Raw genomic sequence first — 26,010 nt, 5'->3', positions numbered from 1 at the left:
CCACTCTATCTCTCTCTCCATCCCTCTCTAACCCTAACCCTCTCTCTGTCCCTCTCTCTATCTCTCTCTCTCCGTCCCTCTCATCCCTCTTTCTCCCTCTCTAACCCTAACCCTAACCCTCTCTCTCTCCGTCCCTCTCTCTCTCCCTCCCTCTCTCTCTCTCTCTCTCTCTCATCCCTCTCTCTCCCTCCCTCTCTCTCTCTCTCTCATCCCTCTCTCTCCCTCTCTAACCCTAACCCTCTCCCTCCCTCCCTCTCTCTCTCTCTCTCTCATCCCTCTCTCTCCCTCTCTAACCCTAACCCTCTCCCTCCCTCTCTCTCTCTCTCTCCCTCCCTCCCTCTCTCTGTCTGAGCATCCTGTGTTCATCTTCTATCTCTCCGTCTCACCCGATCTATCATCCCTCTGTCATCCTCCCCTTTTTAATGCTTCGCCGACTTGCTTCTTACTCGACTTGCTCTCCATTTTTCTTCTTCCTGCCTCATTTCTCACCCCGTCATCTGCTCCATGTGTCCCGACGCCCGCCTTCATTTCTCTTTTTCTCCTTTCTCCTTTTCCATTTGATCTCTTTCTGTGGAAACTTGGCATGTCAACGTACCGTCTGTCAGCAGAGGTCCCGTCAGTCTGTCCCGACACCTGCTGACACATCCAATCACATCAGCACGCCGTTACTAAAGGAGAAGCATTCACTAGGTCGCTTCTGGCACACATTAGATCAGGGGTCTCAAACTTGCGGCCCGCGGGCCAATTGCGGCCCTCGCGATGATATTTTGTGGCCCCCACCTTGATATGAAAGTTTAATGTGAGTTTTATATGAATGGCACTTTACCGTGTTGTGTGTGGAAGGTCCCTTTAATTACTTTTTTTGGATAAATTTGTGTCTTTTTTTGGTAATTTTGTGTCTTTTTTTGGTAATTTTGTGTCTTTTTTTCAGTAATTTTGTGTCTTTTTTTGGTAATTTTGTGTCTTTTTTTTGGTAATTTTGTGTCTTTTTTTAAATCAATTTGTGTCCTTTTTTAATAATTTTCTGTCTTTTTTGGTAATTTTGTCTCTTTTTTTGGTCATTTTGTCTCTTTTTTTGGTCACTTTGTGTCTTTTTTAAATCATTTTGTATCCTTTTTTAAATCATTTTGTGTCCTTTTTTAATAATTTTGTGTCTTTTTTGGTAATTCTGTGTCTTTTTTTAGTAATTTTGTGTCTTTTTTTGGTAATTCTGTGTCTTTTTTGGTAATTTTGTGTTTTTTATTTGTAATTTTGTGTCTTTTTTTGGTAATTCTGTGTCTTTTTTGGTAATTTTGTGTCTTTTTTGGTAATTTTGTGTCTTTTTTAAGTAATTTTGTGTCTTTTTTAAGTAATTTAGTTTTTTCTGTAATTTTATGTCTTTTTTAAGTAATTTAGTTTTTTTTCATTCATACATTTTGTGTCTTTTGTTAGTCATTTTTTGATCATTTTTATACTGCTTCCAGTGGCCCCCAGGTAATTTGAGTTTGAGACCCCTGGATTAGGGGGCCTAAAGTGGACAGAAAACCTGTAAAAAATCCTGTTTTGGCTGATATATACATTTACTGAATTAACCCATTTATCATTTTTTACAGTGTAACAAGCAAAAATCCAACTTAAACACCCACTGAATATATCAGGATGCAAATGATTTTTTCAGCATGGTCTATTCAGCCCACATCGTCCTCGTCATTCTAAAGCTGTGGATGTTATTTCCAAATCAGAGGCTTGAAAGTGGGTTTTTAAAAGCTAAAATATATCAGCACCTGCTGAAGTAACTGATGAGTCATTGGTATTGATCCGTGACTTAAAATAGCCCCAACAAATACAGATATACTGCGTCCATTTGATTTTAAGAGGGACTTTTAGTTGTATTGTGGGTAATACAGGTACCAGGTTTTGACAAGAAAGAATAATGCATGCAATAAAAAAGATAATATCCCTGGTCCTCTCGTATCGATTTTTTTCTATGAGTCAGACTGTATCAAGAAGTGCAATGCTAAATCAGTGAGGTACTCTTTTTATGTACCTTTTATTTTGACACTTTTCTCTTATTTCTCCTTTCATATGCTCCTCTTTCAAGGTGTCTATGCTATTATTCAGTCCTCCACCAGCAGCATATTGTTAGCTTTAATCTTTGGTTAGCATTATTTAAAGACGGGCCTCCATCTCTATTGATTCAGGAAGGTCAACCTTCGGGTTGCAATTTACACAAAAGTCAGCAACGTCTCACATAACAATGTTACAATTTATTCATAATCAATAGCCACAAGTTATCATGCAGGTATTTAGCATGACCTTTTAGTCATTGAATCTCCGGGTGTGTCGTGCAGCTGAATTAGCACAGACATGTTTTCCACAAAGACAAACACAACATTGCATTTCCAAAGCAGCAATTACTGCAGTTACACTGCAATTCATAACATTAATAGATGTCACCAATTGGTTTATATTGACTAGATTTTGGCATTTTGTCCGTCGCCATCTTGGTTTTTGGAGCCACATTTTGTATGTCTACATTTTTCCAACCAAGCTTAGCTAAAAACAATGGCCACTTCCATATGAGTGTGCTGGGATAGGTGGTACTCCTGGGGTCATCCCTATGTTCCCCGGGTAATGAATCAATAAAAAAAAAAAGAAAATGTTCAATAAATATGAATTAATATAAAATTTACAGTGATGAAGTAACAAGTACTAGCCAATCACAGCACACTCTAGAATTTCGTCATACAGAAGTGGCCGTGGTTTTAGCTAAACTGGGTTGGAAAAACATTAATTGCAAAATGAACCATATTTGGATGTGAGTGTTGAGCGAGGGAGGAGAATGCTAAGCTAATGTTAGTGCTAGCTGGCTTTGTTAGCAAGGTGCATCCTTCATTTTAACCCTTTGATGCACAACATGGTCTAAAGTGACCCGATATGTATGAGTTTTTATGTTCTATATCTTCGCAATAAATTATTTTCATCATTCAGTATTCAGTATTGGCTAACTTCTTGGCTAAGTAGCTTGCTAAGCTAACTACTTGGCTAACTTCTTGGCTAAATAGATAGCTAATTAGCTTGCTAAGCTAACTACTTCGGTAACTTCTTGGCTAAGTAGCTTGCTAAGCTAACTACTTAGTTAACTTCTTGGCTGAGTATTTAGCTAAGTAGCTTGCTAAGCTAACTACTTAGCTAACTTCATGGCTAAGTAGTTATCTTAGCAAGCTACTTCGCCAAGTAGTTAGCTATATAATAATACAAAAACTGTTTTTCTTCATAAAGTATGAGGGGTAAAATAGAAATAATGATCTGTTGTTATCAAAAACAAGATATTTAAAGAATACTTGGAATATTCAACTATAAAATAAATTGATATCAGATATAAGGGTCATTTTTTGACCCATGTTGTGCATTAGAAGGGGGGTCAATATGTTGTGCATCAAAGGGTTAAATAAACGGCCAACTCCCTAAGGTGTCTTTTAGTACAGCAGAACACTGAACAAGTCATTTTTAGGTGGCCAAAATGTTACTTTCATGAAAACACACTGTGAAAAGGTCAAAGTTCTAAGACGAAAACACACAGAGCCCTGTGGTGGCGACCTGTCAATCACAACATAGATCCCTTAATGGTAAAATGTAGCCCGGTCCATGCTACCTGGAGCTGTGAGACTCTTGTATAAGGACAGTCGGTCCTCACACCTCCCACTCCACACGCCTCCTCGGGGCCTGATATTTGTCAGGCTATATGACAGTCCAGAGGTATCGACCCATCCATCAAATGCAGAGATGCTCTGTCAAAAAAAAAAGAAAAGAAAGAGACTGAAAAGTGGGCACATATGGGATCTGCTGCAGCATCTGTCAGACCCAGAATATCAACTGCAGTTTTAAGCATGAACGAAACAAACAGAAAATAAAGAAAACTGTAGCAAGAGGCGCAGCTGTAAGGTATTAAATTAATTAAGACTTAGAGCTTCTTGGCTCTTCAGAAACTGACTAAATTGTTGGTTTTCACTCAGCCAAGAGAAGAGAGACTCAGTGTGCTTCAGGCAGCACAAACTGTTACTGACCATAAATACATCTTCGTTTCTCTTTCAGCACCCACTCAGTGCCTCCTTCACAGGGCCGCAGATGGGATTTTTTTTAACTGGGGGGGACGAAGCTGTCAGCAAATTATTTCAACTCAATAAGTAATTTTTCCACTCCATGCCTTAACCAAAATATGTTTTTTATTTTCATTTTTAAATGAACTGTAGTGTAACCAACATATTTACATAAATAAAAAGTATGTACATGAAAATCCAAGTGCAGCTAAACAAATTTACTGACTTGAGATGGACCCAAAAACAGAACCAGTGTTTCCCACAGGATTTTCTGAGACTATGATGGGGGGACCCAAACAAAGTAGGGGGTCCGGGGGCACATTTTTGTCCTAAAAGCCTAAATTTGGTGCCTCTCACACATTCAATGCCACTATTCCATCTTAATCATTGCATATTTTAATTAATTATTGTAAAGGAGAATAAGGGTTCTGCTATGTTTTATTTAAGGCGTCATATTTTAACAGTTACTTGTAAATTCTATGGTGGACTCTGCTAACACATCCACGTGCTCTTATTTTGAAAGCTACATGTATATGGTAAAAATACACAAAAATCATGAAATCCGAGTTGAAAAATTATACTTTTTACTACAATAAAACCACAAATATGCTCAATGAACTGTTTTGGAACTTGAAAATGTAAACATAGGATACAAATATGAACATATAAAAAGGTAAAAATTTAATATAATAAAACTATATACAAAAAAGTCCCATAAAAACATGTATATTTATAGGCATTTTTTTCCCTGTTAGCTGCAACTCTTCAAAACAAACTGTGCAAAATTACATGTTATCATTATTATCTTATCTTATTATCATATCTTTGGTTTTACATGACCTAGGAATGTCAATGTTGAATGTTTTTTTGTTAAACTTCTCGTGATCTGGACTGCACGATCGTAGACCCCAGAGGTAGTTAACCACAGATTTTTTTCTGGGCCATTTTCTGCTTTTTCCCCCTCCAGTGTCCTGCTTTTACTTTGCTTCCCATTTTCCTTTCTACTGTCTGTTCAGCCTCTTATATCATTCTCATACGGGGCTGCTTTTAACCTCCCTCCTCTCTCTCTCTCTGGCTTTAGCTGATTAGAGTGGCCCTGCTTGCTTTGATTAATTGGATGAGTCTTGTGTCAGTGCCAGACTCCTCTCCTCATCCTCATCCAGAAGGGGCTAAAACAAACACAGGGCTTTTAATGACAGTGGTGCATTGATGAGAGGAAATAACTAAAACGGTGGGTGTGTCTGCAAACATTGTGCAGGTTGCACTTCATTCAACCTGCAATGACAAAAAGAAGACACAAAATGACTAAAAAAATACACAAAATGACCAAAAAAGACACAAAATGACCAAAAAAAGACACAAAATAACTAAAAAAGACACAACAAAAGACAAAAAAGACACAAAATGACAAAAAAGGACACAAAATGACTAAAAAAGACACAAAATGACCAAAAAAGACACAACAAAAGACCAAAAAAGACACAAAACGACTAAAAAAAGACATAAAATGACCAAAAAAGGACACAAAATGACTAAAAAAAGACACAAAATGACCCAAGAATGTCATCAAAAGATGCTTTTTTTCCTCAAAAGTCGCAGGTGTCAAAGCTGTGTTGACAGGAAAGAGGTTGACTAGAAAACCCCAAAACCAACTGGGGCAGTGGGCGGGGCATCAAGGCCCCCGTGGCCTCAGGGCAGATATGTTTTTTAAGGGCACGAGGCCAAATTTCTATTCAAATTCCTCGTGAAATGCCTGCCCTGAGTGTGACTGTATTTTATTTGTGTCTTGTGTGTTTAGCGTAACAATTTGGGTCATTTTGTCTATTTTTTTAGTCATTTTGAGTCTTTGTAAGTCATTTTGTGTCTTTTGTTGTGTCTTTTTTAGTCATTTTGTGTCTTTTTTTGGTCATTTTGTGTCTTCTTTGGTTATGTTGTATCTTTTGTAGCAATGACAGTTAAAACAATCTTTATAATATTCTTTCATTTTTTAATAATGTTGTGTCTTTTTTAATAAGTTTGTGTCTTTTTTGGTAATTTTGTAGCAATGACCGTTAAAACAATCTTTATAATATTCTTTCATTATCAATAAATCAGGCAATTACTTTCTCCATTAACCAATGATCATTTAGTCCATAAAAAGCCCAAAAGGTTGTGAAATTTATTTACTGTATTTAAGAGACTGGAACCAGTAAATGTTTGACATTTGTGCTTTAAAATAAGTAATTCTTAAATTGTTGATGATGTCTTTCAATTGAATTCTGCCTTTGTGCCAGGGCTGGTACACTTTTTACCCTTGGACTTCAGTAGAGAAGCAGTAAAGACTTTTATTCATTAGTTTTGCATGATGATGTGCCTTTCGGCTGCACCCTCTAAAACCAGGAAAACTTGGAGCCATCCTTCGTTTCTCACCCTGTCGACCTCCACAGCGCTTTAATCCGTCCTTCAGGCTTTGGTGACGACAACAACCTCTTCCATCTCCGTGGCTCTGTCTCCCCACTCGTTCCTCTCCTCCCTCCTCCCCTCTCTCTCCTCTCCATCACGTCTGTGTCATTCTCAAAGAAAGGAAAGAAAATGACCAAAGAAGACACAAATTGACCACAAAATGACCAGAAAAGACACAAAATGACCAGAAAAAGACACAAAATGACCAAAAAAAGATACAAAATGACTAAAAAAGACACAAAATGACCAAAAAAGGAAACAAAATGACCAAAAAAGACACAAATTGACAAAAAAGACACAAAATGACTAAAAAAAGACAGAAAATGACCGAAAAAGACAGAAAATGACCAAAAAAAGACAGAAAATGACCAAAAAAGACACAAAATGACAAAAAAGACTGAAAAAGGCAAAAAAAAAGACACAAAATTACCCAAAAAACGACATTAAATGACCAAAAAGACTAAAACACATGAACACTTTAACACAGTGGCCCTAAAAAGAAACAAAAGGACCAAAAAAAGGAAACAAAATGACCAAAAAAGACACAAATTGACCACAAAATGATTCTCCCCCTTTTCTCTCTCTCCATCTCTGGCTTCTTTAAGTGAATCCCACTTCAAAAGCTTGTTTCTGAAAGGTCGTCTGCAGCCTCTACAGACCCCCCGTGGCTCTCCATCTTTCTTCTTTTTTTGTTGCTCTTTTTTTCTGTCTCTGTCTTTTCTTGTTTTTATTCGATCTGCCGTGCCCCTAGCACAGCCATGGCAGAAGCTACACACACACACACACACACACACACACACACACACACACACACACACAAAAGCCACTGTAGCAGAGCCAAGTGAAAGGCTGGCTGGGAAAGTCAAACGCTCTGTTATTCCATCCCAGCTAATACAATCTCTGGAGATGCAGTGCCAAGCGGAGAGCCCCGAGGGCCGCCGGGGCTTTCTCAGAAATGCAGACAATCACACAAGCTAACTGCTCTGTTGTCTCCCTGCTCCTTCCATTACAGGACGTTTCTATCAACCAGCAGATTGACTCTGTGTGTGTGTGTGTGTGGGTGCAAACAGCTTGTTTGTGTGTGCTTGTGTCACCCTGCCTGTTTGATAATGCTAACCAGGGATGACAAAAAATGACCACAAAAAGATACAAATTGGCTAAAAAAGACACATATTGATCAAAAAAAGACACAAAATGACCAAAAAAGACACAAAAAGACCAAAAAGACACAAAATGACTAAAAGAAGACACAAAATGACCAGAAAAGGAAACAAAATTATCAAAAAAATACACAAAATGACGAAAAAAATACATAAAATGACCAAAAAGACACAAAATGACCAAAAAAGATACAAAATGACCAAAAAAAGACACAAAATGACCAAAAAAGACACAAAATTACCAAAAAAAAGACACAAAATGACAAAAAAAGACACAAAATGACTATAAAAACATAAAGTGACATAAAAAAACACACAAAATGACCAAAAAAAGTCATTAAATTACCAAAAAAGACACAAATTGACCACAAAATGATGAAAAAAAAGGCAGAAAATGGCCAAATAAGACACAAAATGACCAAAAAAAGACACAAAATGACCAGAAAAGGAAACAAAATGATCAAAAAAAGACACAAAATGACAAAAAAAGACACAAAATGACTATAAAAACATAAAGTGACATAAAAAAACACACAAAATGACCAAAAAAAGTCATTAAATGACCAAAAAGACTTAAACACAGGACGTTTCTATCAACCAGCAGATTGACTCAGTGTGTGTGTGTGTGTGTGTGCAAACAGCTTGTTTGTGTGTGTGTGCTGCCTGTTTGATAATGCTAACCAGGGATGATGGACTCTATGCGATGTGGAAGAATAAACAGGCACAATAACTCAATAACAACTTGAGGCCTCATTCAGTGAAATCACTGCATGATGAATGACTTTGTTCCGCCGTGTTGAGACGATACAATGGACGCCTTGTTCCTGTGATCACTGGAGCCTAACAGCTGCTTTGTAGTGTGATTATGTCCTGCATATTGTTATGCGTGGGTGGGGGAGGAGGGTTTGTTATATTTATGTATATGCTTATGTCTTTTACGATCCCATAAAGCACAGAAATAATGCAATACACGACAGTTATAGCCTAGTAAAAGATTTGGTTTAGGACTAAATTACAGACACTAACTAGAAAATTTCCTCTGGGGAAATTGTGAAAGGGCCACGGGGGCTACTGCCGGTGTGTGTACACTATGATGAGATTCTTCAGAGATTTATAACAATTAATACTAGTAATGTTATAATATTATATAATATACAAGGAGCACACCCACAACAAGCATTCCTTTTCAAGTATTTAGTTATGCAGCAACCTATGACCTTTAACCTCAAAATGTGTGTGTGTGTGTGTGTGTGTGTGTGTGTGTGTGTGTGTGTGTGTCTGTAACTGTAATCACATCAAAGATCAAAGACAATCAGATCAAAGCAATCAACAGAATTAACTGCCACCTGTTCCGGCACAGTGACAGCAGAGGTGGACAAACTGGAATTTCTGGCCTCGAACAGAAACCATTTTTGGCCAAACCATAATACCTAAAAAAAATGAAAAAATAGCTTTGTTAGAGCGATCTCAAAAAACTGTTACATCTCCCTTTTTCAGAAATATTCCTGCGTTTTTAATATGGGAGCCAATGAGGCTGTTGGTGGTGTTGGTGGATCATCTGTGCGTCGTACGCCCAAACTATAACTCTGACAGCTTTACCAGAGGATTGTGAGGGAGAAGACTAATTTTCCTACGTTTCTATGTATAAATTATTTCTGTAGAGTGGAATTTGCGGCCTGGTTAGTCCAACCAAACGCTGAACAAGACATTTACTGAACAAAACATTCAAATAAACTGTCATGAAGTGAAAATACAGTGAAAGGGTCAAAGTTATGAGACCAAATTGCTAAATGTCCTTTTTTATATCTATATAACGTTATATATAACTTTATTGACACGTTGCCGTGGATACGCATTGTTCCCATTCCCATGCTGACACTGTTGCAAGTCAGCCAAAAGGCCATCACAAATAGTTGAAATGACAATAAAGGTTGTTTTTTTAATGCACATGAAGCCTCGAGAAATTAACCTTTTTTGCACCAATTGGATGGAAAACTTCAAAGCTTCATGGAGCTTCACCACTAAATCCGTATGATTCTCCATCCACTAGTCAGAGCTGCATTCATTCCTTTGTTTTGTGCATTAAGTCAGCTGCAGCCTGCCCCCTGTGGAGGGTGGAGGTAAATACAGCTTAATGCTGATGGTACTTCTCCTCAAGGCTCATGTGTTCTGAAGTAACCCATTAATCAATGTCTCCATAGCAGGAGAGAGTGAGTGAGTGAGTATGATGCTGGTAAGACAGAGAGCAGCGAGAGGCCAAATCCTGAGAGCAGCTCAGTCTGTCAGCTGGAGCCGTGCATAATGAGGGCTAATGGATCAGGAGCATGGACGTACCTGTCCAGTCTGCTCCCATTAGGACGAATAGAGAGCTGCAAGGCTGTTTCTTTTCTGTCCTATCTAATGTGTGCATGGAAAGTAAGGCTGCACAATTAATCAAATTTTAATCGTGATCACGATTTTGGCCGCTCCGATTAAATTAACCTGATCGTCAGCGATATTTCCATTTTAAAATGCGTCTCTCCTGCATATCTAATCAAGCACTTTCTACACCAGTAGTCCACCAACCACCAGGGGGCGGGGCTGTGTTTCTCCCCTGAAAAAAGCCTGGTTGCTGATTGGATAGAACGCTAAGCAGGATGTGACGTAGTACTACATGCCACAACAACAAGCGCCATTTGTAAAAGCCGGCGAAGCAGTGTTGCCAACTTAGCAACTTTGTTGCTATAATTAGCAACTTTTTAGACCCCCTTAGCCACTATTTTTAACAAAAAGCAACTGGCGACAAATCCAGTGACTTTTTCTGGTTTTATTGGAGACTCCTTCTTACTCTTCTTAACTGGGGATTTCCACCGGACACGGAACGGCTGCACCGCTGTTTTGCTCCGTCCTCTGCCCGGCGTGAATTCCCACCGAGCGCGGAACGGCAGCGTAGCGAGCCAGCTGTAGACACGGCAATTCCCAGTAAGAAGGAGTCGAAGCGGCACAGTCCTCCTGCAGCAGTCTCTCCCAGCTGCAGAGCCGGAGGGGATGTTAACCCCTTAGCGTCCAGTCTGCATATTGCTAACAGGCTAACAGTTAGCTCTGTAGCAGTACAGTGTGTATGTGCTAACAGGCTAACAGTTAGCTCTGTAGCAGTACAGTGTGTATGTGCTAACAGGCTAACAGTTAGCTCTGTAGCAGTACAGTGTGTATGTGCTAACAGGCTAACAGTTAGCTCTGTAGCAGTACAGTGTGTATGTGCTACTGCTGCAGGAGGTGTTCACTTAGCGATCTCTGTTTGTTTACAACAAGCACCAGACACTCTGTACACACACTAAAAGTAGCGCAATAAAAATACAGATGTTTTCCCTAACATGATGAATAATCATGATTAATAATCGTGATTGCAATATTGATCAAAAGAATCATTGAACATCATTTTGGCCATAATCATGCAGCCCTAATGGAAAGTGTGTAGAGCATGTGGGGATCTCTGAAGTTATTCAATCAAATCGCTGCTTTGCACTGCAATTTTTTGCACCGACCTTTCACACCAACGTCTGAGTCCTCCTGTGGTCACTAACAGCGTCTCTGTCTCCTGCAGGCGGTGAGCCCTGTGCCGGGTGGTGATGAGCAGTCAGGGCAGCAGCAGCAGGGGAAGTGGCGGCCAGCATGCTGACGCTCCTCCCCCTCGCCACCACGCCCCTGGACCCAAGCTGCAGGTGCAGCGCTCCCTCTCCCGCGACACCATCACCATCCACTTCTCCGCTCTGGGGAAGGAGGAAGACGACGAGGAAGAGGAGCTCTACGGCGGCGGCGTGCCTCTCGGATCTGCCGAGGACACTAAATGTGAGCCGGACGGTGCACTTCTTGTTCTTGGAGGTGTAGAAGCTGCGGGGGTCGACGACCAGACGGTCACCACGGCGTTGGAGGCCAAAGAGGAGCTGCTGTTTGAACCTCCTGGTGTGGAGACCTCCTCCTCCTCCTATGGAGCTGCTGTGCTCCCTGTTGCATCCAACCCCTCAGACCTCCATGCACATACACCTTCTGCAGCCATGACTATTATCCCCACCTCCTCACACCCACATTTGAGCTCCACGCCTCCTGCCAGCTCCTCCTGGCCTTCTGACCGACCCCCGTGCACAAGCTCCACCTCCTCCTCCTCCTCCTCGCCTTGCAAGTCTGCAGCCTTGTCCTCCTCCAAGCCGTTCCTCAGCCTGGTCCGCTCCCTGTCCAACGACGTGGAGTCCCGAGAAACCGCTCCGGCCCCCACGACTGTTGCACCGTCGCACGCTCGCCACCGCCACTTAATGAAATCTTTCGTTAAGTCTCTTTCCACGGACGCCTCGAAGCCGCCGGAACACCAAGAAGGTCCTCTTCATCACTATCTGCACCATCAGCAGCAGGTACGACAACCCCAGAGGCCTCCGCCTCGCTACATGCATTTTTTGGTCACGTTGTGTTTTTTCTTTGTAATTTTGTCTTTTTTTGGTCATTTTGTGTTTTTCTTTTTAGTAATTTTGACTTTTTTTTGGTCATTGTGTGTCTTTTTAAATTATCTTTTTTTGTAATTTTGTGTTTTTTTTAATTATCTTTTTTTTTTTTATTTTGTGTCTTTTTTTTGTAATTTTGTGTCTTTTTAATTTTTAGTAATTTTGTGTCTTTTTTTGTAATTTTGTGTCTTTTTTGGTCATTTTGTCCTTTTTTTGGTCATTGTTTTGGTCTTTTTAAATTATGTTTTTGTGTAATTTTCTGTCTTTTTTTGTAATTTTGTGTCTTTTTGGTAATTTTGTGTCTTTTTTAATTATCTTTTTTGTAGTTTTGTGTTTTTTTTGTAATTTTGTGTCTTTTTTGGTCATGTTGTGTCTTCTTTTGTAATTTTGTCTTTTTTTTGGTAATTTTGAGTCTTTTAGTAATTTTGTGTCTTTTTTTAATCATCTTTTTTGTAATTTTGTGTCTTTTTGTGTCACTATCTCCACCATCAGCAGCAGCAGCCCTCCCAGAGGCCTCCGCCTCGCAACATGCAGCTCTTCAAACAGTTCTCCCAGCCTCGTTTATGCTCCAGCCCCGTCGTCGTTACCAAAGCAGGTGGAGACTCCAAAACGGCGCCCTCGTCCCCTATCATGTCCCCGGACGGTCGGTCTTTCTTCAAGGTCCAGGAGGTGGAGGCCAGGATCGAGGACACCAAGCGGCGGCTGTCGGAGGTGATGTCGGACCCCCTGCAGCTCTTCAGTAAGATCATGGGGGATGAATCGGGCGTGGGAGGCGTCGGAAGCGGCGCCCATCGGGCCAAGTCGCTCTCCTCGAGCGCGTCGGAGCTCAGCGGCGTGGCGGCGGTAAACGGGCACGCGGAAGGCAACAACAACTACAGCATCAAGGAGGAGGAAGGGGCCGAAGAGGAGGAGACCCCCACAGGAAAGGGCCCCGATTCGGTTTTTTTCTCCTTCCCGTCGTTGGCTCCAGCTCCAACTCTCTCCCACGCCTCCTCCTCCTCCTCCTCCACTTTCCCCAAGTCTCCTTCTCTGACGCTGGGCCGCTGCTCCATGTCGGCCCTGGTGGCCCGGCAGGAAGACGAGGACTTCTGCGAACTCTACAGCGAAGACTTTGAGTTGTGTACCGATACGGAGACGCCGGACGGGGATCGCCCCGGGTTCAGGCAGCCCCATACTGGGAGCACTGGGATGTGCAGTGAGCTCGACACAGAGGAGGAGGAGAAAGAGGAGGAGGAGGAGGAGGAGGAGGAAGAGTTTGAGCCTGTGCCTGTGACTGGCCTCATCTTCCTGGCCCAGTTGGTGTACTGGTATATAATCCTCCCAGTGCCTCCGTATGTGTGTGCGGTGGTTCATGGGGTGGTCGCTGGGTTCATGTTGGCCTTACTGGTCCTCTGGATGTCGTCTCCTCGACGCTCCTCGTCAGGGACAAGGAGAGGGAGGCAGAGGACAGAGTGTTGGAACGTGGCCCAGCTGGATATCAAAGAACCAGGAACCTTCAAGGTGAGACAAACAACGGCGATGGTAGACGAGAATGGACTTGTCGTTGTGTGACTCAACAACCTTAGCATTTTTAACAGGTGTCCTCGCTTTATTGGCTCTAAGACAGGGGTCTTAAACTCAAATTACCTGGGGGCCGCTGGAGGCAGTATCAAAATGACCAAAAAAAGACACAAAATTACTAAAAAAGGACACAAAATGACAGAAAAAAACCCCTAAATTACTTAAAAAAGACACAAAATTACTAAAAAAAGACACAAAATTACAAAAAAGACACAAAATTACAAAAAAAAGACACAAAATTACAAAAAAAGACACAAAATTACAAAAAAAAGACACAAAATTACAAAAAAAGACACAAAATTACAAAAAAAAAGACATATGACTTTTGGTCCATATCGCTCAGCCCTATGCTTGAATAAAATTGAGAGAATTGAATCAGCAAAAGTCTCAGCTTTCCAGTTATAGCCATATATGCAATTCCAAGATTCGGGACCCCAGTATGCAGAAATATTTAAATACACTATTTTATGATATATAAAAATGTTGGACATGTTGTTACCCATAGAACTTATTTTCATTAAGATATCTTGAGGTCAGAGGTCAAGGGGATCCTTTTTTAAAATGACCATACCAGTTTTCCCTTGCCAAAATGTAGCCAAATTTTGGAGTATTATTTAGTACAATTTCTGACAAGCTAGAATAAAGTGGTTGGTACCATTTCGTTGGTTTTCTAGTTTTCACCCCAACTTTAAAATTTGATTCTGCTGCAGACACTGAAAGACAGTTTGTTGACCAGGTCTGCAGACAGGCCATCGAATCGTTAAGGGGTTAAGCTGCTTGCTTTGAGCAGATTTACTGGAAAGCTACAGATTTTAACGCAAACTTGGGAAAAGCACCTCCAGGTCTGAGGCCGTGGCTCTCTGAGGGAAAACGGTGTGCTGCCCCCGCGACCCGGCCTCGGATAAGCGGAGGAAAATGGATGGATGGATGGGAAAAGCACCTCTTTATAGCCAAGAGTGGAGATAATCTATATTAGATCAGGTCTTATAGGTTTACACAGTTGATAGCATCTGTGTAATATATTTCTATGTCACCTCTTTTTATCTTCTCATGCCTCGGAGAAACCATCCACAGCCTGCAACACGTCTGTTTGTTCACTATCAAGGGTTAGCTATGTTGTAGGAGGCATCATTGTGGTTCCAAAGACCTTCTGATTTGTATCTTAAGACGACATGTTCTTCATTTTCACACCAGCAAAGCACTGAAATTTCCCCTGTTGTTTCAGTTGAATTGGCTTTGCTCACAGCGTCTCCTTTGGGAGTGATAAGGTGGAGGTTGGATTAAACCCTACATGGCCTCATGGGGACCAGCAGCAACATACAGGGATTTTATTGCACTTTTTTTCCTGATACTGATCCTCTTTGTCCCAAGTAGGCTACAGTACCTTACAAGATTTGGGTATCTCGTATCCTGTTATTTTTCTTAAGGTCTGCCATATTTCGTCCCAATGTCTTCAAACTTGTGGTCCGCGGGCCTATTGCGGCCCTCGTGACGATATTTTGTGGCCCCCACCTTGATATGAAAGTTTAATGTGAGTTTTATATGAATGGCACTTTACCGTGTTGTGTGTGGAAGGTCCCTTTAATTTATTTTGGGTGATTTTGTGTCCTTTTTTTTTGGTAATTTTGTGTCTTTTTTTAATAATTTTGTCTTTTTAATAATTTTGTGTCTTTTTAATAATTTTGTGTCTTTTTTTTCCAAAAAATAATTTTGTGGGTTTTTTGGTAATTTTGTGTGTCTTTTTTTTTTTTTTAGTGATTTTGTGTCTTTTTTTTGGTAATGTTGTGGGTTTTTTAAAAATAATTTTGTGTCTTTTTTCAGCAATTTTTTAGCAGTCTTTTTAAAAAATATATTTTTGTGTATTTTGGTAATTCTGTGTCTTTTTTTTGTCATTTTGTTCTTTTTTAAGTAATGTAGTGTTTTTTCAGTCATTTTGTGTCTTTTTTTGGTAATTTTGTGTCTTTTTAAAGTAATTTAGTTTTTTTTTCTGTCATTTTGTGTCTATTTTTAAGTAATTTTGTATCTTTTTTTTGGTCATTTTGATACTGCCTCCAGCAGCCCCCAGGTAATTTGAGTTTGAGACCCCTGATCCTCCCCTTTCTCAGTTAACCTCATTCAGTGCTGTGGAAACTCTGTTAGAAGAGAAATATTCAGTAGTTTGAGGGGGTTATGTAAGCATGTGTACGAGTGTGTGTGTGTGTGTGTGTGTGTGTGTGTGTGTGTGTGTGTGTGTGTGTGTGTGTGTGTGTGTGTGTGTGTGTGTGTGTGTGTGTGTGTGTGTGTGTGTGTGTGTGTGTGTGTGTGTGTGTGTGTGGGCCAAGCTGTTGCTCAGGAAGCCTGATGGCTGGAGGACACAGCTGTTCCCAAAGAGGAGCGAGAACATGGGACATCGTCTGAACGATAGACCCCAGAGAGGACGAGAGCAGGGCAGGAGCAGTGGGGACACACTTTCTCTTCATCTTTCTTTTCTTTTCTTTTCTTTTCTTTTCTTCAACAAAGAGTCAGTGTTTCAGATGCCCCATTTATCTTTTGTTGTGTTCCATGAACTTTGTGGCCCTTTTTTTTTTGTTTAAACATGTTTATTGCACATTTTGTTAATTTACAAACGGTGAACAACATAGAACAAGAAGGCACATACAAGAAAACAACAACAATAATTTAAGCAGCAGTCTGTAAGGTTCATGTAGTTTTATTCAATTTGGGTTTAATTGCTGCACAGTTGCACTTTTCACATGTTCCCAGTGAACACAGGTTATGTTTACTTATTATGTCAATTGGGAAACTGGCCAAATTTGCCCTGATTGTGAGTATTAGTTGTGCGGAAAAATATATCAGTATCTGATACATAATCATGTATCACATCGTATAAAGATAGTATAATTGGCTAAATGAGTTGTAAGAAATCGGCATATCCGATATCGGCAAAAAATCCAATATCGTGCATCCCTAATAATAATGATGATAAAAATAATAAATAAATAACTGGAAGGAAAAAGGGAAAAAAAGGGGGGGGGGGGGGGGGGGGGCAATTATAACTACAAAACATAATCATGGTGGTAAAAAGATAAATAAAAGAAAAATAAGTACATCTTTACACACAGGCACACACACACACACACACACACACACACACACACACACACACAGATACATATACATGTCTGAAAAGCTCTATTTATTTGTCTTTATACAGTATATATATATGTATGTATATATATATATATATATATATATATATATATATATATATATATATATAAAATTAATTGACTAGAAATTAACTCTTAAAACAAGATAAATTATCTAACTCTTCTAAATCTAAAGTGTTTTTTTTATCTTGGTATCTTGGTCATCACTGTAATTTATCTTGTTTTAAGAGTTAAATTCTTATTTTAAGTGTTCAACATGCTTATTTCTAGATTGAATAATCTTAATTTAAGAAATCTTGTCAAGGTAAATTATCTGTCCATGCAGCAAGATCATTTCCCTCAGATTTACTGTTTGATCTGGTTTTTAGACACACCTTTTTTTGCAGTGCAAAAAACTCTACCTGTTAGTAAATCGGTACCTTAAAATCTTCTGTTTGTGCTTTGAGAATACTTTGTGTCAGTCTAAACTCTTCCTCTCTCCTCTCTCCTCTCTCAGGGCTGGATGAACGAGATCCACTGCTACGACCCTGAGATGTACCACGCCACCCTGACCCACTCCGTCTACGTCCGTCTGGAGGGCTCCGTCCTGCGTCTGTCCAAACCCAACAGGAACATTTCCCGCCGCGCCACTCACAACGAGCCCAAACCTGACGTCACCTACATCAGCCAGAAGATCTACGACCTGACCGACAGCAAGGTGAGCTGCTGCTGCTGAGTATGAGAGAGATGCAGCAATTTCAGACTGTACACTACTGTTACGACCAGGCTCGATTTTGAGAGCTGTAACATGTAAAAGGATTAGAAATGAGGTGGAACGCAACACTGGGCAGTTCTGGTTAAATCAGGTGTTTATTTAACCAGTAGATTATTTAACTAGTAGTAAGAGTGCTCTTATACAACACAATTTAACAAAAGGAGGCTGTATGGGGGCTGACAATTAAGCAATACAATGTACAAAGTAAAATAAATTAACTACCAAGCTCTTGGCTTAAAGAAAACTCTAAGGAACAAAAGGAGGTCAGCACCCATAAGCTTTCAGAAAACAAGAGACAAAACAAACTAAACTTTAAACAAAGGGTGTCCAAACTCTTGGTGTTCTTTATCTAACAAATTTACAAACTACAGAATTTACAAAGAGTCCAAAAAAAACACTGTCTGAACCCCCTCAGACAGTCAAGCAAAACTGCTGCAACACACAATAATACAACTCTCCTAATTACATAAATTGATGTGGACCCAACAGTAAAGGCAGACTGTTCACTGTCTCACAGCCGCCATGAACTGTGGACACATGAGCCTTTTATGAGGTGCAGTCTGTTGATTGAAGAGTCCTGATTGGCTGACTCGCAGGAATCTCCGCCGCACCAATCACAGACGAGTAGAGGCAACCAGGAAGTAGGCGTTCTCACAGCTGCAGAAGGTCCAATGAACTCCGGGCAACCTCACAGCTGGATTTACATAAATAACAGAGTAATGCAGAGAAACAATACAACAAATGAAGAATGGCAGCCAGCCGTAACACTACAGGCCAAAAGTTTGGAAGCAAGATCAAATTTGTACAAAAAAGATCATAGTTTCATTGCTATACTGTTTAATTCCAACAAATTAAACATGATTATTATATAAAGAGTCACTTATTAGAACACATTTTTACTCTAATTATCAGCTCTTTGGGTTTTTATTGCTTAGACTTTGTGTTTCCTTCTTTCCTTAATGTATAAATCTGAACTCTTGTTTTTTTTGTCAGAGATTTGAACACAGTTGAGATTTATTGGGATTTTGGTCTCCAAACTCTCAAAAGCCAAAGAGCTAAAGTGAATAATGCAAACTGTGATTTTTTTTTTTTTTTTACTTTTGCACTGAAGTTGTGACTCTTCCAAATCTTCTCAACCCTAAAACTAAACCCTTCTTTTCTTTTGGTAACATTTATTCAGCAAGATTCAGTGGTTGTGTGTGGCTGAATAACATGAGGGGAAATAAGGCGTAAAAATAAATAATCTTGCAGAAAGCGAGAACTGGAGAAGCAAAGCAGCAAGCAACACACACACACACACACACACACACACACACACACACACGCACACACACACCAACACTATGGTAGACTGTGAGCAGCCAGAGTCAGAACATGCTGCAGAAAAACGTTGCAGAAGCAGAATTGAGCATTTTAGTCTCAAAGTAGAGATGGGCTAGTCTGGCTATGTAAACATCAATTTCTGTCGCTCTACATACGTCATCTGGTATAACTGATACGATTGGCTAAGAGCTACCTACAGACGCTTTTGATAGACATTCTTAGCGCCCAATAAACAGCTCCGGAGGATCGTAAACCACACCTCCTCTACGGAGAAATGAATAGCTCGTTTCCAGACTAGATATAGTCTGGTGTTAGCCAGGCTAAAACTAATGAAAAATCCAAAACTACTATAACCTTGTTGTGTGCTGGCTGCTCAGTGTATTTGTGTCTTTTAAATTACTTAAAAAAGACACAAAATTACTATTAAAAAAAAAGACAAAATTACAACAACAACAAAAAAGACACCAAATGACCAAAAAAAGACACAAAATTACTAAAAAAAAAAAGACACAAAATGACAGAAATAAAACTAAATTACTTAAAAAAGACACCAAATGACCCAAAAAAGACACAAATTACAAAAAAAAGACACAAAGTGACAGAAATAAAACTAAATTACTTAAAAAAAGACACAAAATGACCAAAAAAGACACAAAATGACCAAAAGATACACAGAGTTACCACATAAGACACAAAATTATAAAAAAAAGACACACAATGACCAAAAAAGACACAAAATTACAACAACAAAAAAAGACACAAAATGACCCATAAAAGACACAAATTACAAAAAAAGACACAAAATGACTCAAAAACACTAAATTACTTTTAAGAAAAGACACAAAATGACCAAAAGATACACAGAATTACCACAAAAGACACAAAATTACAACAACAAAAAAAGACACATAATGACAAAACACTTACAAACACTGACAAAAAACAAACATTCACATCAAAATTAAAACTAAAACTAATGAAAAATCCAGAACTATTATAACCTTGGTGTGTGTCTGCTGGCTGCTCAGTGTATTTGTGTCTTTGACGTTAATTTTAACAGATCAGGACATCAAGCACACGTCGCCTCATATCTGCCTTTGCCTGAGTGCATGTTTGCTAATAGGTCAAGTTCAGAGGCAGAGCTGCTCATTCCTCAGAGTCTCAGTGTGTGTGAACATGGAGTGGATATCACAGGTCGCTGACCCCGTACACACAGCTCTGGATCTAGTGTAGCGTTGTGCTGACTCGGTGGTTTGGTGTGTCTGAAGGCAGGACAGTAAGAGGACGTATCATGGAGCAGAGGGTCATCATGGCTGCCTCATCAGCAGATACCCTCGCTTACTTTTTCTCTCTAACCGAACGGCTCCTTTAACCCTTTGATGCACAACATGGTCTAAAGTGACCCGACTGAGTTTTTATGTTCTATATCTTTGCAATAAATTCATTACATCATTCAGTATTGCAGCTTTTCCTCAAATAACTTGTTTTTGATCGTCATACATTCTAATTTTTTGTTTCCATTTCTTACTTTTGAATAAAATCCCCTTTTTTTTATCACTACGCTTCTAATGCACAAGGTGATTTTTGACCCATGTTGTGCATTAGAAGGTGTTTATATGTTGTCACCAATTTAAAACCTGACAAAGAAGACACAAATATTAACTATCCTAGTTTGTTAAATTGGTGTTTTTTCCAATGTAAATTATTATTTGGTGGCTCTAATAAGTCTCAAATGTTAAAATATGTATTATTATAAAATATTCTAATGTAATCTGGTGGTTCTAACAACTCTTTTAAAGTTAAACCTTCAAAATAAGACAAACATAGTTACACATATACTTACATTGTTAATTTAGTGAATCACTTTTTGTATCACTACGCTTCTAATGCACAAGGTCATTTTTGACCCATGTTGTGCATTAGAAGGTGTTTATATGTTGTCACCAATTTAAAACCTGACAAAGAAGACACAAATATTAACTATCCTGTTTTGTTAAATTGGTGTTTTTCCAATGGGAATTATTATTTGGTGGCTCTAATGAGTCTCAGATGTTAAAATATATGATTTTCCAATGTAATCTGGTGGTTCTAACAACTCTTTTAAAGTTAAACCTTCAAAATAAGACAAACATAGTTACACATATACTGAAATTGTTAATTTAGTGAATCACTTTTTGTATCACTACGCTTCTAATGCACAAGGTCATTTTTAACCCATGTGTGCAAACTTGATGTAATAATACAAAAACTATTTTTCTTCATGAAGTATGACAGAAAAAATGGATATTTTTTGTTTTTCTGTTTTTTGTGTTGTTGTTGTTTTTTTGTCATTTTTTGTGTGGTTTTTTTTGTCTTTCTTTTGTGTGTTTTGTGTGTTTTTATGTGTTTTTTGTAGTTTTATTGGGTTTTTAAAAAAAACAAATTTGTGTGTTTTTGTGTTCAAAATGTTGATCCAGTAAGTCAAAATGAAAATAATAATAATCAGGTCATATAGGTGAGGTTTTGCTGAAAACAATGATACCAACATGGCAGGTTGAACTTTTTAAGGCGTTTCTACAGACAGAATGAAAAGGAGTAAAAATCAAACAGAATAGCCCCAAAGTCCAAAGGGTTAAAGACGTATTAAGCTTTGAGTTAGATCAAAATAACTCCATAATAGAGTCATGAGTCATTGTCTTGTTTTCCTGCCTGCATTGTTTTCTCCGGTTTATGTTTTCAAGCCGCCAGTTGCTGCCACTCACACCCCGGGGCAAGTCTACCACATAATATTTATAGTCTGCAAAGTATTACTCATAGAAATAAATTAAGATTAGAATGGACATCCCATTCAAATCAACAAGGACACAGTCTAACATTGTTGCTTTAATGTGTTTGTTTATATGAACCAAGGTTAATGAAAACTAACGAAAATAACGAAAACTAGAATTGAAAAAAACATTTTCGTTAACTGAAATAAAAATAAAAACGAGAGTTTAAAAAAAACAAAAAAAAAATGATAACTAACTGAAACTGTATTTTGTGGTTACAAAACTAACTAAAATTAGAGTGAAAATGTCAACTTTTTTCATCCGTAAACCTTTTTGGTTGATATGAAATCTATTTCATCTATCTGGTTTCATGACTTAATAAACTTATTGGGGCTGAGATGGATCAGACAAAGGAAATAAAGGAAACATTTATTGGGACCTTATTGAATCTGGCACCCAACAAATACCCCATTACAAAAAAACGAACTAAAACTAAGCATTTTCCGTAAAAATAAAAACGAATTCAAACTAGCTGAACTTGAAAACAAAAAATCACAACGAAATTTAAACTAAAACTAATAAAACATCCAAAACTATTATAACCTTGATATGAACTCTATACACCATGGGTCTCAAACTTGTGGCCCGCGGGCCAATTGTGGCCCTCCTGACGATATTTTGTGGCCCCCACCTTGATATGAAAGTTTATGTGAGTTTTATATGAATGGCACTTTACCATGTTGTGTGTGGAAGGTCCCTTTAATTACTTTTTTTGGTATTTTTGTGTCTTTCTTTTGGTAATTTTGTGTCTTTTTTAAATAATTTTGTGTTCTTTTGGTAATTCTGTGTCTTTCTTTTGGTCATTTTGTGTATTTTTTTTAATAATTTTGTGTTCTTTTGGTAATTCTGTGTCTTTCTTTTGGTCATTTTGTGTATTTTTTTAATAATTTTGTGTTCTTTTGGTAATTCTGTGTCTTTCTTTTGGTCATTTTGTTTATTTTTTAGGTAATTTAGTTTTTTTCTGTCATTTTGTGTCTTTTTTAAGTAATTTTTTGTGGGTTTTTTGGTCATTTTTGTAATATTGTATCTTTTTTTTGGTAATTTTGTGTCTTTTTTAAGTAATTTCATTTTTTTTCTGACGTTTTGTGTCTTTTCTTTGTAATTCTGTGTCTTTTTGGACATTTTGTGTCTTTTTGTTAATTTTGTGTCTTTTTTTGGTCATTTTGATACTGCCTCCAGCGGCCCGCAGGTAATTTGAGTATGATACCCCTGCTATATATCTATATATATTTGCTCTCTGCCCCCCGTAGATCTACCTGGTGCCCCAGAGCCTGGCCAGGAAGAGAGTCTGGAACAAGAAGTACCCGATCTGCATCGAGCTGGCCAAGCAGGAGGACTTCATGTCCAAGGCCCAGGGGGAGAAGCCTGAAGCTGGGGAGGAGAAGCCAACAGGGCCGGGGGAGAAACCGGAACGAACGGCGGAGAAATGTGAGAAAGTCGAGGTGTCGGGACCAGCAGAGGAGCCCAAGAGACCCAGCTCTGGAGGAGGAGACCTGACCATCTACCTGTTTGGGAGGACGGGTCGGGAGAAGGAGGAGTGGTTCAGGAGGTTTCTCCTGGCCTCCAGAGTGAAGTCAGAGGGGAGGGGGGGCAGTCTGCCCGCCATCTGCAAGAGTGGTGAGTTTGACTACTTATTGAAACTGACAGAGATAATAAAACTCCAGACACGGCTAATTATGTTCAAAGCCAGAAACAGAGTTTTACCAGAAAACCTGCAAAAGCTATTTGTGTTCACTTCAGAAGATGAAAATCATAGAAGAAGATTTGATTTTAAGCACCAAGTTGCTCGGACTACTTTAAAACAAATGCATGTTTAAAAATATGGAATTCCCAACTACAGGAGTTAACAGGTTGCACAGATATTAATAGATTTTTAAAAAAATGTACAAATGCAGAAAGAAATGTCAATATGTTCTGGAAACTTAAACTGATTGTTTATGATCAGTTGGTTTTTGGTCTTTTGTTTTTGAGATGTAAACATGTTCTTGTATGGGTTTTTGTTTGTTTTTTGTCTTGTTTGTTTTTGTTGTTTTAAGTGTTTTGTTATAATCAAAGTTTTGTTGGTGTAGGCTACTGAAAATCAATTGTATGTGATGTCAGACCACATTTTATTTTTATTGTTCAAGTAGGGGGCAGACAAATATAAGAAATGTTTTCTTCTTGCTGCTCCTTTCCAATCATGAAGGTGTAGAGTGTCTCTGTACACATTTTGTTGTCCACCTTCATGAAAGGAACAAAATAAATAACTAAAATAAAATAAAATACAGGTGCATCTCAATACCTGTCAAGTTCTCAGGGGTTTTTGTCTTTACTTCTGCCCAAACTTGAAAAAGGCCTTGAACCATCTACAAGGTGTTTTGTAATCAACTCAAAAGCTTCCTCACTCTTCTTTCTTTTATTTAGTTATTGAGTTACAATTAAGCCATTAACGTTGAAAACCTTGATAAGAGAAAAATAAAACAACACAAAATAATGCAATTACTCAAACTGCCTTGCATCAAATATACACACAAATATAAAATTACTATTAAACCTTTCATTAATTTTACTAAGCCAACATTACTCCAAATAAAAGTTATTACCCTACTACTAAAATCATGCCATCACATTAACATTAACATAAGAAAACAGCATTTAGAAATTAACTACAATAGCATTTCACCATTAAATATGCATTCAACTTGCAACAAATAACAACATAAAATCATTTCCCCACCAGTAGCATCCTTGGAAATGGCCAGCAAGCAAAGTCCCTCTTGAAATCAGCTTCTGTCTCCAACAGCCGCAACCAACATGGTCTCACAGGAATCCGTGAAATAGCCACGGATTCGCTTAACTCAAAATCCGTGGAATAGCCACGGAATCACTCAAATTTCCGTGAAACTGACACAAATTTTGCTAAAATGCAAGTTAATGACAGTCATATCCCGTGCAACATGTAAACATTAACAGAACCACAGGTTAAATATTTATAATAAAAAACAGTTGTGCAAAAAGAAACTGCAACTATGATAACAAGCTTCAGGTCTGAGGTAGTGCAAAAAATAAATAAATACAACAAACAATAACAATTAGTATATATTTTGAGGTTGTATGCTGTATCTTGATACAACGTTTTAGTATCAATGCTTTTTTGAGTATCGATACTTTTGACAACCCTACAGTAAGACTTGGTAGGGCAGTGTATTTGATCTATATAATGTGTTATTTCCACTTTTTTAATTGAATTACTGACATAAATAAACTTTATTTGATATACTAATTTATTGAGATGCACCTGTATCATGCACCAACATGCAGACAGCCATGTGCAGCATTGGTTTATCTGTCTCTTGCACCTTTTCTGCACACTTACTGTATCTGCACAGTTTCCCACTGCCGTTCTCTGGAGTATATGTAACTGCACAGCCATCAGATCAATGCATAAACCCGGCTTAGGGACTGGCAATCCCCTCCACTGAGCCCACAGATGAGTGTGAATGGGTCAGCAGGATTACATGCACACAGAGAGAAGCAGCATATTATAGTTTTGGATCCACTGTGGGAGATAAGCCTGCAAGGATAAGGCCCCATTCAAAGGGAAACAGTAGCACTATGTGGCTCCAGATAAAGAAGGAGCAGGTGAACAGAGATGATTTAAATATGATTCTTGTTTTGTGGATATACAGGTACGATTATGTCAAAAGGTTTGAATATCGTGAAAAAGTCAGTTATTACAGAAAGTGAAACTTGTTTATTATATAGATTCATTACACATAGAGTGAAATATTTCAAGCCTGTTCTTCTTGTAATTTTGATCTATATAACTCTCTCACTTTCTGAAATGGATGACAAAAAATATTGAACTTTTTCATGATATTCTAATTTTTTGGAGATGTACCTGTAGGTTAGATCTCCAAATTTAGTTGTCATAATTTCGACTTTTTATCTCAAAATGTCAACTTTTTTGGTCATAATAATGACTTTTTATCTCATATTTTTGACTTTTTATCTCATAATTTCGATTTTTTTTTATCTCATATTTTTGACTTTTTATCTCAAGATGTTGACTTTTTATGTCACAATAATGACTTATCTCATAATTTCGACTTTTTGTCTAATAATTTCAACTTTTTATGTCATAGTTTCGACTTTTTATCTCATAATTTCGACTTTTTATCTCACTGAGACACTGAGTTTTGGATATCTCTAAGCCAGAAATATTGAACTTTTTCATGATATTCAAAAAATTTTTAGATGTACCTGTAGGTTAGATCTCATAATT

At 38.5% G+C, this 26,010-nt stretch overlaps 1 protein-coding gene across 1 annotated transcript in view; it reads left to right on the top strand.

Annotated features, from left to right (window-relative positions):
• The window catches only part of tex2 (testis expressed 2), a 60,129-nt gene that overhangs the window by 17,276 nt on the left and 16,843 nt on the right, over positions 1 to 26,010 (top strand). The window contains exons 3-6 of the mRNA XM_059347115.1: positions 11,265 to 12,066; positions 12,646 to 13,653; positions 17,359 to 17,559; positions 22,997 to 23,363. Coding sequence (XP_059203098.1) covers positions 11,290 to 12,066; positions 12,646 to 13,653; positions 17,359 to 17,559; positions 22,997 to 23,363 — 2,353 coding nt within the window. The 5' untranslated portion in view covers positions 11,265 to 11,289. The remainder of the gene's footprint in view (positions 1 to 11,264; positions 12,067 to 12,645; positions 13,654 to 17,358; positions 17,560 to 22,996; positions 23,364 to 26,010) is intronic.

The sequence above is a fragment of the Centropristis striata genome, chromosome 13 (genome assembly GCF_030273125.1).
Source record: "Centropristis striata isolate RG_2023a ecotype Rhode Island chromosome 13, C.striata_1.0, whole genome shotgun sequence".
In the NCBI taxonomy this organism is placed as follows: Eukaryota; Metazoa; Chordata; class Actinopteri; order Perciformes; family Serranidae; genus Centropristis; species Centropristis striata.
This window is presented reverse-complemented; position numbering and strand designations above follow the sequence as displayed.